The 12,077-nt window shown below is 53.5% G+C and overlaps 1 protein-coding gene and 1 long non-coding RNA gene across 2 annotated transcripts in view; one reads left to right on the forward strand and one right to left on the reverse strand.

Moving 5' to 3' along the window:
• Window positions 1–9: 9 nt before the first annotated feature.
• Window positions 10–4,735, reverse strand: LOC122445531. The gene is made up of 3 exons (XR_006270554.1): window positions 4,622–4,735; window positions 3,312–3,406; window positions 10–113 (listed from the first exon to the last, which is right to left on the reverse strand). It is a non-coding gene; the product is annotated as an uncharacterized LOC122445531 (long non-coding RNA).
• KAT2B (lysine acetyltransferase 2B) overlaps window positions 4,145–12,077 on the forward strand; it is a 92,872-nt gene continuing 84,939 nt past the window's right edge. Inside the window, exon 1 of the mRNA XM_043474817.1 lies at window positions 4,145–4,522. Within this exon, the coding sequence (XP_043330752.1) occupies window positions 4,277–4,522 (246 nt within the window). The 5' untranslated portion in view covers window positions 4,145–4,276. The remainder of the gene's footprint in view (window positions 4,523–12,077) is intronic.

The following is a 12,077-nucleotide window of genomic DNA, read 5'->3' on the forward strand; positions in this document are numbered from 1 at the left end:
AACCTGCCTCTTTCTCGATGGAAAGGTGTCTCCAGCCAAAGGATCCTGGATGAACAGGGGCCAGCAGTGCTGTTTGGGGGAGGGCGTCAGGCCAGATGGAAAATGCAAAGGCCCTGAGGCAGAAAAAGCTTTCGGAGTTAAACCACTCACTTTGGGAGAAGGGCCCAGAGAGGTGACCCTTGCCAGTCCGGTCATGGGGTTGACAGTGTGTTTGCAATGTTATGAGAGGCTATCCGGGGGTTTCCAGCAGGGGGTTGTGGGATCAGACTTGCATTTACAGTTTGAAAACTCAACTGTGAAGAGGGGATTGTGGTAGAAAGGGCAAAAGCAGACAGAGCAGAAGGGACGTTGTTAGTAGCGTGGGCGATAGGTGAGAGCCGTGGAGACGGCTTTCTGACGTGGAGTCAGGAAGGAGACGGCAGCCCGCTCCAGCATCCTTGCTGGGAAGTCCCGCGGACAGAGAGGCATGGTGGGCGACAGTCCAAGGGCTCACAGAAGAGTTGGGCACGACTTGGCGACGAAACAACAGCGTGGAGACCAAGATGAACAGACTGGAGACTGAGTTTAAGGAGTAGAAAAATGGGGAAAAGATGACATATGGCAGAAACCAGCGCAATATTGTGAAACAATTATCCTTTGATTAAAAACAAATAGTGTTTTGTTTTGTTTTTTTAAATGAGAAATAGAAGCTTTCCTCTCAAAGGAGTCCGGTGAAAGGCAACTCCATTTAGAAGCTGGCTGCAAATGTTTCTAGATCTTTGTTTTGCTTTTGCGTTTTTAAATGCACTGATTGGACACACAGAATTGTACTTGTATGCCAGCATGAGTTTCTTTTGTTTTTGGCCATGCCTCGAGGCATGTGAAATCTTAGTTCCTCAACCTGGGATGGAACGTGTGCCCCCTGCAGTGGAGGCGTGGAGTCTTAACCATTGGACAGTCAGGGAAGCTTCAGTGTGAGTTTGGTTTTAATATAGATGGTATTATCCTGTACAGGGTTCATTCAGCAGTATTTCTGGAGATTTACCTATGCTATTACCCTTGTATGAGAAGGAAATGGCAACCCACTGCAGTACTCGTGCCTGGAAAATTCCATGGATGGAGGAGCCTGGTGGGCTACAGTCCATGGGCTTGCAAAGAGTCAGACAGGCCTGAGCGACTTCACTTCACTATCACTTGCTTGTCCTTGTGTAAAGGTCACTCGGGACAGCTGCACACTATTCTACAGTATTTTTAAGCCAGAAGTCATTTCCAGCTGGAGACCTGCTCCCTCAATTCCTTTTCTCCAAGGCTTTTCTTTCCTAATTGTGGTTTTCTTCCTTCAGCAAGTCGTGTCAAACTAAATAAAGAGGTAAACTGAGGCAAGCTAGAACTACCAGAAACTGAGATTAAGTGGGAATAGAATAGGAATTGCAGTTTGAGGAAATGCAGATCCCAGGAGGCTACAGGTACCGGCAAGTGAGTTGGGCGGAGGGGCTGTAGAGGAGGCGGGGCGCGGGGCGCAGTCCACTGGGGTTGTCGGCTGGAGGACCACTGAGACTCTCTGGCTGTTACTGGTCAGGAAGCAAGGCGGGCCGTTTGCAGGACCAGCCTTTCAGGCGAATCCCTGGCTCAATTCTTAAGTGCAACATTTCTCTCTTTTCAGGGCCCCAGGCGTGCGCTTTCCATTTTAGATCGTCGTCCTTCCACAGTTGTGAATTCTTTCTAATTGAAAACCTTGCCTTTTATTTTCTTGGTGCTCGCTTCATAAAAGGACAGCACCCGGGTGCTTCCTAAATGCTCACAGAGCCTGATTATGTAGATGCAACAAGCCTCCTGGATCCTTTGCCCTTGAACTGTCCCTGCCTGGTGCTTACAACACATTTTGAAGCAGGCCTTGACACTGTGGGCCTTCAGCCTAAGGCAGAATGTCATCTGGGCGTTCTGAGCGGGGGAAATAATGAAAACTAATGTTCAGTGGATGTCACAAGCGATTCACCATTCCGACAGTGATGGTTTTCAGGGTAGGCCGAAATGAGGTTATTTTCTTCTGCTCCAAAACATCCTGGAAATAGCCTGCCTCCTGAATTCTGGGGACAGCTCGGGAGGGAGAGGTGATGGGCAAGTTAATATTGATGCTGGGTTCCCCCCACTATTTTATGATGAAAATTTCAAACGTACAGAGAAGATTGAAAAATTGCAGTGAACACCCATATACCTACCGTCTAGATTCAACATTCCGCTCTACTGGTTTGATCATATATAACTATCTGTTCATCTGCCTGCTTGTCCCTTCACAGATGGATCAATCCATCTTTTTTTAAATGATTCTTAAAGCACACCGTGTATATCAGGACGCTGAGTCCCTAAACTTTCAGCAGGAGAACCACCAACTAGACTTTAACATTTATGAGTTTTAAATTTCTTTAAAAATATTTATAATTTTTTTAATATATGAAGGATATTTTTATCCAGTGAAAGGCACAGATCTCAAGGGGACCATCAGTTTGACAAATGCCGCCACATGGAACCTAAGCCCCTCTCAATATCTGTTGACATCCTGATGTTGGACTTTGCTCATGGACTCTGCTCATGCAACTTTTAAGACATCCTGCTGAGACTGTCCTGATGGAACTAAAGTCTACCATTTCAGGCCTTCAGCTGGGGCTCAAGTTGGGAGGGGCCCTTTCCTTTTGTGCTGTCTAATGTCACTGGATTTACTAACTTAGGAAAAAAAGTTCATTTTTATATATTACTCTGTATTAAAATTAGAAAGAACACAGAGAACCTAGAAAAAGGCTAGAGAAAATTAACTGGAAAAAAATGGGATGGGAAAGGGAATAATTCCAGGGAAAAGCACATTCCTGCAAGCGTTCTGGCTGGAGTTGGGCGAGAGCTATAAAGTATGCAAAGAATTTGATAACACGCACATTAATAGCCCATATTATGTAAAAATTATGACCGTTACAAAAGCAGGACACTTGTGGAGGGTCTTGAAATATAGCGCTGGGCTTTCAAAAGCTGCTTCGGAAAGGCCGACCAAAAGTGCACAACTTTCAAATGAAAAAAACTGAAACGTATTCTCCGAATTACTAACCACCACCCTCCTTGTCATCAACAATGAGACCGGTAGTCTGCAACTGTCTCAACAAAGTTGAAAACGCTGAGTTGAGCTTTTCTTTTTTTTTTTTTAAGTTTGAGGCCAGAATCAACACATTCTTTTGGATGCTGCCTAATTGTTTTCATGGTTAATGTGCATGCTGGTGATATCAATTCTGAATTTGAAACATTACAGGAAAGAAGGATCTAGAAAGGAGTATGGTTCTAACCCCCACCTGCAGAGATGAGCCCGAGCAGCCAACTTCTCCCCCTGCGTTTAGTTTTCATACGCACGGCGTTTCTTGGACGACCGTTCTTTCCACAACCAGCCCTTTCGAACAAAAATGTTAGAAAATATCGATTAACCGTCTTTCCCTTTCTCTGCCGGATGGGATCCAGAGATCGCTTATAGGCTGGAAGCGTTCTGAATTAAAAGAGAGACCGGGGAAGGCAAAGGAACTGCAAAGAGACATGCAAAACATCACGCCTGTATTTTGGTGAATTAGTAACAAAGAAAAGGATTAGCGTGGACGGGTACTTTTCAAAAATGTTTTTTTTTTTTTCTCTCGGGCTCCCGCTAGGGTGGAGGAAGTTGCCCGGCTCCGAGGGAGGGTGGACTGGAGCCGAGGGACGGACGGGGCGCGTCTCTCCCACCTGTGTCCCCGCGGGGACGGGTTGGAGAGGGGGTGGCCGGCAGGTGCCCGGGGACCCCTCCCTCTCCACCCCCTCCAACACCCGGCGGGCCTCGCCCCCGGCGGGCGCGGGTCTGGGGCGCGGGGGCGGGCAGGCCGCGGGGGAGGGGGGAAGGGCCGGGGGAGGAGCGCAGGGAGGAACAGGGAGGAGCGCCCGGGCGGGCCGGGAGGAGCGCGGGGTCGGGAGGAGGAGCGCGGGGAGGAGCAGGGAGGAGCGCTGGGCCGGGAGGAGGAGCGCCCGGGCGGGCGGGGAGGAGCGCGGGGCCGTAGGGGGGGAGGCGGGGAGGAGCGCCCGGGCGGGCGGGGAGGCCCGCGGGGTGGAGGCCCGGGCGGGCGGCGGGCGGCGGGCGGCGCCGGCCCCTCCCTCCGCGAGCAGCTGCGGCCTCGGCGCGCGGCGGGCGGCGGCGGGCGGCGGGCGGGGGTCCCGCGCTCCGGCGCCCAGAGCCGGGCGGAGACCCTGGCGGCGGCCCCGGCCCCGACTCGCGGCGCCTGCTGCGCTCCGGGCCGGCATGTCGGAGGCGGGCGGGCCCGCGCCTGGGGCGCCCCCGCTGCCCCCTGCGCCCCCGCAGGGCCCCCCGGGCGCGGCGGCCGGGGGCGCGGGCTCCTGCGGGCCGGCCGCGGCGGGGGCGGCGGCGGGCGCGACAGAGGGCCCGGGCGGCGGCGGCTCGGCCCGGATCGCCGTGAAGAAGGCGCAGCTGCGCTCCGCCCCGCGGGCCAAGAAGCTGGAGAAACTCGGGGTGTACTCCGCCTGCAAGGTAGGCGCGCCGCCCGGCCCCCGCCCGTCCCCGGGCCGGAGAGCCGTCCCGGGCCGAGCCCCGTCGAGGGGCGCCAACCCCGAGAGGATTCCCCCCTACCTCCACCCGCAGGCGTTGCTCCGCGCCCGCGCTGCCCTGGGGCGCTGCTGCTCTGTAGGAGCTCGCCGGAGGCGCCTTCCGGGAGCGGAGCGGGTCCCAGGGAGCCCCTCTCGGGGACCTGCGCGCCCCCCTCGGCCCTCGTCCCCACTGGGCGGAGCTGTGTGGAAGCGGGGGCGCGACCCCGGACTCTGGGCAAGCTGGGCGGGGGCGCGGCCGCGGGGGCCCGGGGCGCTGCGCGGCGGGCGGCCGGGCGCCCCGTGCTGTTACTGGTGCCGCTGGGACGCCTCCCCGGCTCTCGGCTGTAAACAGCACCCCCGACCCCGCTGCCCGTCCGGACGCGGCGCCGCCGGGGGGGCCATTGTCAGCTCGGCTTGGACCGGGTGACGGCGGGGCGGGGACGGGCCCCCCGGCCTTGCGCCCCCCGCAGACGCGGCCAGGCCGGGCGCTCGGGGTCGGTGACCCCGCGCGCGCGTCCCCCGGCCAGGCGGCTTCAGCGTCTGCTGGGGCTTCTCGGCTCCTGGGTGCGCTCCCCTCCGCGCCGCTCACGCCCTGTGTAGACCCTGCCCGGGTCAGTACAGGTTTGTCGGCTGGTGTAGCATCCACTCAGACTTGAGTGCGCACAAGCGTCTCCCGGGAGCCGCTTCCATACTGACTCGGTGTCCGAAGGGCTGGGACGAGGCTGAGAGGCTGCTCTCAGGTGATGTGATGCTGGGCGGGTCACAGGCCGCATCCCGAGGGGCAACCCTAGTGCCACCCGGGACGGTATCGGATTCCTGAAACTGGGAGACAGTGGTGCTCCATGACTGGTGTTTCTGAAGGAGTGCAAAAGTGATCGAGTGGGGAGAGTGCTTCTTAGAAGGGCCCGGGGGTTGACTGCCAGGCGCATAGATGGGTCAGAACAAGGCGGGGGAGCCGCGAGCGCAAGGCAGGTCTGCGCCGGGCCGGGAACGGGCCCAGGTACCCGGCGGCCGCGGGTTCGGAACCAGAGGGGCTCGGCCCGGCGCCTGTACGCTCCGTATTTCTGGTCTGGTTCTTTATCGGGTTCCTTCTCACCCTGCTGCCACCCTAACTTGCCTGAAGTTTTGGTCCTGTCTAAAACCCTTGCGCATCTGTGCCCTGCATTCATGTTTTTAATCCTTTCAAATGTCCTTGGAGTGAAATTAGCACCCTTTCTAAAGTTTGTAACTTGAGTGTTTTACATTCGCATTAACAACCAAACCTATTGGAAGGGAAAACCTCTGTCATAGAAGGTCTCTCTTGCTCCTGGGAGGCTGCAAGTCCATATCTATTTGCTCATTCATTCATTCAGTGTCAGAGGGATTCCCATCGGGGTGCCAGGCATTGTGCTAGACGCTGGGACAGTGACACCCAGAATGTGTCCTTCTGGGGCTACTGGCCAGATGTGGGCACGGCTTTGTGTGCAAGTGGTGGGTGAGCCAGTGACAGTGAATCTCAGAAAACCTGCCTTCTTAGAATGCTGTTGGCACTCCGAGCAGGGCCTTCACCGACTGGAGCACGGCTGGGGAGGAAAACTTCCTGGAGGAAGTGTCAGTGGGTGCTAAGGACTCTTAGCGGTGCAGGGTGGGATGAACTGCAGCTTCTTGTAGTGGAGAAACTGAAAGTAGTTATGACAGCTTGGAGCGGGGCCAGCGGGACCTCGAGTGCACTGACCGGGGCCCCAGGTTGGTGGGGAGGGGTGTGTGTGGCCAAGAGAGAGGCCAGGGATCTTAATGTTATCTCGGGATTTTTGTTTGTTTGTTTTTTAACTGTGCTTGAGTATGAGGAGGTGCAGACCAGCATCTGTGTTCCTTTCTGAGCTTGCCTGTACCTTTTTTGTAAGAAAACCCCAAAGGACAGATTCCCCTATCTTCTGTCACTGATTGGCCCTTGGCAAAAGTGACATCTCTCTGGAAAGAGACAAGTATGTTCATGGGGAGGGGAGATGCGGTTGGAGCTATTGAAAGAAAACAGGCCTCAGACCTGATAAAACATCTGGCCTTTAAACTTCACAAACAAACAGAAAAAGAAGGGAGCTAGTTCCTAGCCAGGGAGGGGCACCACACCCTGGGGAGAAAAAAAAAAAAAAAGAAACAAACAAACTTGTTTTGCAGGATCCAGAGTAGAGTTCTTTGAACTGTGTCCTGGCCCAGATCGCTCAAGTGACCCAGGTAGAGCGATCATTGAAAGTGTAGATCTGACCATATTCTGTCCCTACTGACCCTTAATTTTTCTTTACCGAAAGACCCTGTGTGGGCTGGCCACTGCTGTCTCTGGCCCCTTTTCAGGGCCATGCATGCAAGGTTCCCTTCTGCCTCAGGGCCTTTGCATGTACTGTTCACCAGGACCGAAAGCTCCTTTTCCCTCACCTTCAAGCGAACTCCCAGCTCTTCCTGCAAATGTCAGATTCCTTGCATCACATTTACAACCCTATTCAGCCTTCCCGTTCTAAATTTTCAGAACCCCCTCTGTACTTATTTCTTCTTCATGGTGCTTTTATCTTGACTTTTAATTGTGTGATTATTTGGTAATGTGTTTGTCACTGTGAATAGATCCTAAGTGATGTGGTTATTGACTGGCTGAATGAACTAGAAAAAACCGAGATGATTAACTGCTAGAAGACCAGTAGTAGTGAAATTGTAGCCTGACCACTTCTTGACAGCTGGGTGGAGGGAATTGGCGATTTTTCACATAGGGCATTTCCAGGGCTCTCATAGATGTGCATAGGACTAGATTTTAGTGTTATAGAAGGAGCCCCAAGTAAGTTACAAGGAGCCCAAATCCACATCTGTTTGAATGAGAGTGTAATTTATGTACCGGAAAACCAAAACCATTACCTGAGTCTTCCTAGGGAAATAGGCCATTTCTCGACGAGAGGAGGCTGGAGCGGGTGGTGGGTGAGAGTCCTCTGAGTTCATGTTTCAGGCCCTACTGCGTGACCTTGGACATGACTTTACCTCACTCTCCGTTTCCTTGTCTACAGTGTGGGCCTAGAAGCCCCCCTCACAGGGCGACACTGAGGACTTCAAATGGGCTCCAGTGCCTGAGCACCAGCAGGTGTGTGGTCCATGGTGCATCCTCTGAGCAGCTCAGAGTAGGGTACCCTGGAAACGTGGGAGTTGAGAAGGAACGCGGGGCTTAGCCTCCTGTCTCACTTCTGCCGCGTGTGTGGCCTTGGGCACAGGTCACAGAGTTTCCCTCTGAACCTGGCTTGCTTAATCTCTAAGAGGGAGATCATGACTTCAGCCTTGAAGTTCAAAGACAGTAGGTCCCAGAATGTTTCTGGAACCTTAGACTGTTGGGTCCACACTGGCGAAATGAACCTGCCTAGTGCTGAAACAGAAATAGAGTTTCAGATATGGAAAACAAACTTATGCTTCCAGGAGAGAAAGAGGTGGGGGGAATAAACTGGGAGTTGAGGTTGACACTGCTGTGTATCAGATAAGCACAGGAAACCGTCCTCAATAATCTGTGATTCCCGACACGGGAGAAGACTCTAAGGAAGAGTGGGTATATGTTTCTGTGTAACTGATTCACATCGGTGTACACCTGAACTGACACAACACTGTAAACCCACAATACTCCACTAAAAATTACTAAAAACAAGAAAAGAAATTGCCTTGTGCTGTGCTTAGGGTCCCAGTCAGGGGCCGCCAAGCAGTTACAGAGGACGCAGTTGATGGGATTCCGGGCTGAGAGCCATGCTTGAGAGACCTGCGTGGGCACAGAACTAGAAAATTAGCCTTCATTTAAAAAATAATGGTTTATCATCTAGAAGGGGCCCTGGGTGTGAAATGCCCGCACAGGCAGAGGTGCTGCTGTGAGAGGGAAAGCGCCCTGTGTTGGGGGTGGCCGGCCGCCAGCTGAGAGGGGGCCGAGAGCCAGCCTCGAAGTTGGGGGGAGCGCGGGAAGCCTCTTCCTGCATTTGTCCGCCCTCCTGGGAGCAGATTGCTGTTCCAGCATCTGGAGCAGCGGCTCTTACCCAGGAGCTCTTGTGCCCCCCAGGGGATGTTTCCGCCGTTGTAATGGTGGGGGGTCGGGAGGCGGCCCTTCTGGCAGCACAGGCCCGGGGTGTGGGTGACCGTCCCTCAGCGTGGGCCACCCCTCCCCACCCGCTGCGGGGACCTGGCCCCTGAGACAACGGTGCGGAAGCCGAGAAACTGCCTCAGGAGAACGCTGATTTGCCCCCAAATACCGTAACTTTGCAGCTGAGGAAAAAATGAATACTTTTCATGTTAATTTGAATAGCACTCAAAACCTGAAAAAAATCTCAGTTGTGAATCCTGGGCATATTTTTAAACAGCTTTATTTTGGTATAATTTATAGACCATAAAGCTAACCAACTGTGTGTAGTCAGGTGCTTTTGAGTAAAGGTGTCCAGTAGAGCTTCCATGACCACAGTCCAGCGTTATCACTGCCATCCCCCCGCCCCCCCCCAAAGTCTGGTCATCCCCCCCACCTCCCACTGTGGGCACCCTTTTAAGGTGATGTTTTATGTCATGTGATTGTTGGTTTGCAAACAGAAACCCAATTGAAAGTATCTTTTGGGAGACTTTTTTAGATCAGCGGTATTGTTACAGCAAAGCACAGGTGGGTAGATAAAATGTTTAAAGCCAAAAAAACCAACTCAGCCTCACACCACATTGCTCTGAAAGGGGGTACCATGGAACCAAGCAGCCCGGCAGAATGTTTCATTTGGCAGGCACCATACAGAAAGTGAGAAAGAGGACCAAATTGAATTATTTCCTCCTAAACTCTCAGAGGAGATTGAAATGCCAGCCTGCAAAGCCTTCGGATTACAGTTTGCAGTTTTATGTAACTGAGAAAAGTAGTTTAGAGGGCAAAACAGCACAAAAACCTGCTGAGGACTGTTTGGTTTCAGGAAGCCTGTGCTCGCAAAAATAGTGCTTTATGAGGCCCTGCTGGTGGGTCTCCTGTGTGTTCGTGTTTACCATTCAGTTGGTCTAAACCTGGTTACCTGTCCAGATCAGCAGGATTTAATCCGGCGTCCATTTAATTCTGTAACTCCACAGCTCTGACCGGTCGTAGGGAACGTTGAGGGTGAAACATGCAGTTTCATTCCAGGTACCGTGGAACAATCAGAACATCTGCTTCTCAGATGAGAGACCTGGATACTCAGCTCAGTGCCGGTAAAGCTTGGGTGTCCGCGGCTCAGCGGCTTCTGACAGAGTTGTCTGTTCCACCCTGAGAGGAAGGTTCGGAGAAGAGTTGTCAGAGGTTTCCGCTCTGGACTGTCTCCTACTCCGAACCCGGCTTTGAATCTGCTGCAGTGCCTGGGCGGGACCCCCTGCGACCTGAAGGGAGCCTGGAAGGTCGCCTGCCCCCAGCCGGGGTGCCCCCGGCAGGCCTCACCTGCCCCTAGCCGGGTGCCCCCGGCAGGCCTCACCTGCCTGCCTTTCAGTCTCCTCGCGGGTGGAGGAGAAGATTGAAGACAAGATTGTCGGGCATCTTCTAGCCTTCTTAGAAGAACACAGGCATTCCACGGACGTCTGTTTTATTTTTTAACAATTTCCGTTGCTATCAGCAGTTCTGTCGCTAGCGTTTTCCTGCACATCATCAGATGCTTCCACCTGGGGGAACAGAAAGGCTGGGAGGTCGTCTCACCGGCGGGGCTGCCCCCACCCGCGTCCTCCCCAGACGCTCCCCTCGCGGGGAGGGCGCCTTCCTGCAGATGGTTTGTAGGGGGCCTGAGTTCGTGGCAGGCGTTCTCCTGCTCCCATTTGATGTTTATTGTGCTCCTATTGAGAAGTATGTTCAGAGGCTTGCTCTAGTTCATTGAGACGTGCAGGCCGAAAAGCGAGCAGAGTTAAGTGTTCTTTATGACTGGCCCGGGGCAGACAGATGCATGCCCTCGATTGTTTTTTTTTTTTTTTTCCCCTAGATTGTTTTAAAGCTGACAATCCAGAGCGGCCACCGCGCTGGCCCCAGAGAGTTCCCTGTGGAAGGGAGATGACAGATGGGCTGGAGAGGTGAGGACTCCCCTGTCCTGGGAATTTAGGAGTCCCCGAATAGCTTCAGCTAAGACTGCACACGCGGCAGAATTTCAGCACAATCCAGACGAAACAGTCTTTCTACCCTTGTGCTCACAGCCGGGGCAGTGCTCGGAGCATCAGTGTGTGTGAGGATGTGGGGTGCGCTTTTGCATATTTGCACGTCTGTGCCGCTGTCACCCAGATAACGCTGTGGAGCGTTTCCGACCCCCCAGAGGCCCTGTGTGCCCTCCCCACCACTGGTACCCTTTTTTTCTGATGCTTTTTGCCAGAGACTAGCTTTGCCTCCCTTGGAGGTCACATCAGTGGAGTCAGCACGGCATGACCTCCTTGCCTTTGGCTCTGGCGCTCCACGTGGCGGCCGTAGGCTGCGTGTATGTTGTCAGCTATAGCTCTAGGTCGTAAGAGCCCATGTTTTTAAGCTAGAAAACAAGTTAAAATTGGTTAACCATTTACAGAATGGAGGTCATTGGATGTGGACAGCTTCCTAGGATGAATTTTAATTAGGCTTGTGAAACTTTTAATTTTTTTGTGGCTGCACCACACTGCGTGGCTTGTAGGCTCCTAGTTCCCTGACCAGGGATTGAACCCAGGCTCCCGGCAGTGAAACCATGGCCTCCTAACCCCTGGACTGCCGGGGAAGTCCCCTGATTAGGCTTCTGAAAGAAAAGATGGGAATTTGATCTTTGGATGTACCGGAAGAACCCATGAAGGTAAGAATGTGATGGGAAATCTAGCAGGCGTGCAGCTGCGCAGATGGAGAGACGGGTCGGATGAGAGGAGGATCCTGCAGCCTGTGGCCTTCCTCCTCCCTGCAGCCTCTTGGGGCGCCCGTGCCGGTGAATGTCAGGCCAAGTCCTGCTGTCACCCGCCTTGGCTGTGGAAGGTGACCGAGCTGTATACTGTGTCCTGTAAGCCACGCAGAGCCCAGCGTATTGCGTGCGGGGGCGGGTTCCTAGAAGGCTGGCTGGAGTCCGGTCCAGAGGCCCCAGTGGACGCTGACACCTCCGTGTTACTGGCCCAGGGGGTGGACACGTAGCACAGAGACGTTCCTCCTGGTTCACACCCACCCGATCTCCAGAACTGTGTGCTGAGGCCGCTAAGGGCCCCGTCCTCCCCTGGAGAGGCAGTGAGGCAACCTGATTACTGTACAGCCTCTGGTTTTCCCAAATAGCTCATCCTTGAAAACCCTGTTAAATATTCAAGATAAGCTTACTATTTAATGGAATTATATGGACCATAAAGTAATCTTTTCTGTAGTTGATAGGGTTAACGCAAAGGGATTTTCATCTTTTTGTCTTGCGTGTGCATGTATATAACATGGGGGTGTTATCCCTGTGTTGTTTATATATTAACATTTGTTTCCATGCGCAGCTTAGGAAGGCTGCCACTCAGGTGGGCTTTCTCTTTTAAAACTTCTTACTGGAGTGTAGTTGACTTACAGTGTC

Source organism: Cervus canadensis, chromosome 7 (assembly GCF_019320065.1).
Source record: "Cervus canadensis isolate Bull #8, Minnesota chromosome 7, ASM1932006v1, whole genome shotgun sequence".
Classification (NCBI taxonomy): domain Eukaryota; kingdom Metazoa; phylum Chordata; class Mammalia; order Artiodactyla; family Cervidae; genus Cervus; species Cervus canadensis.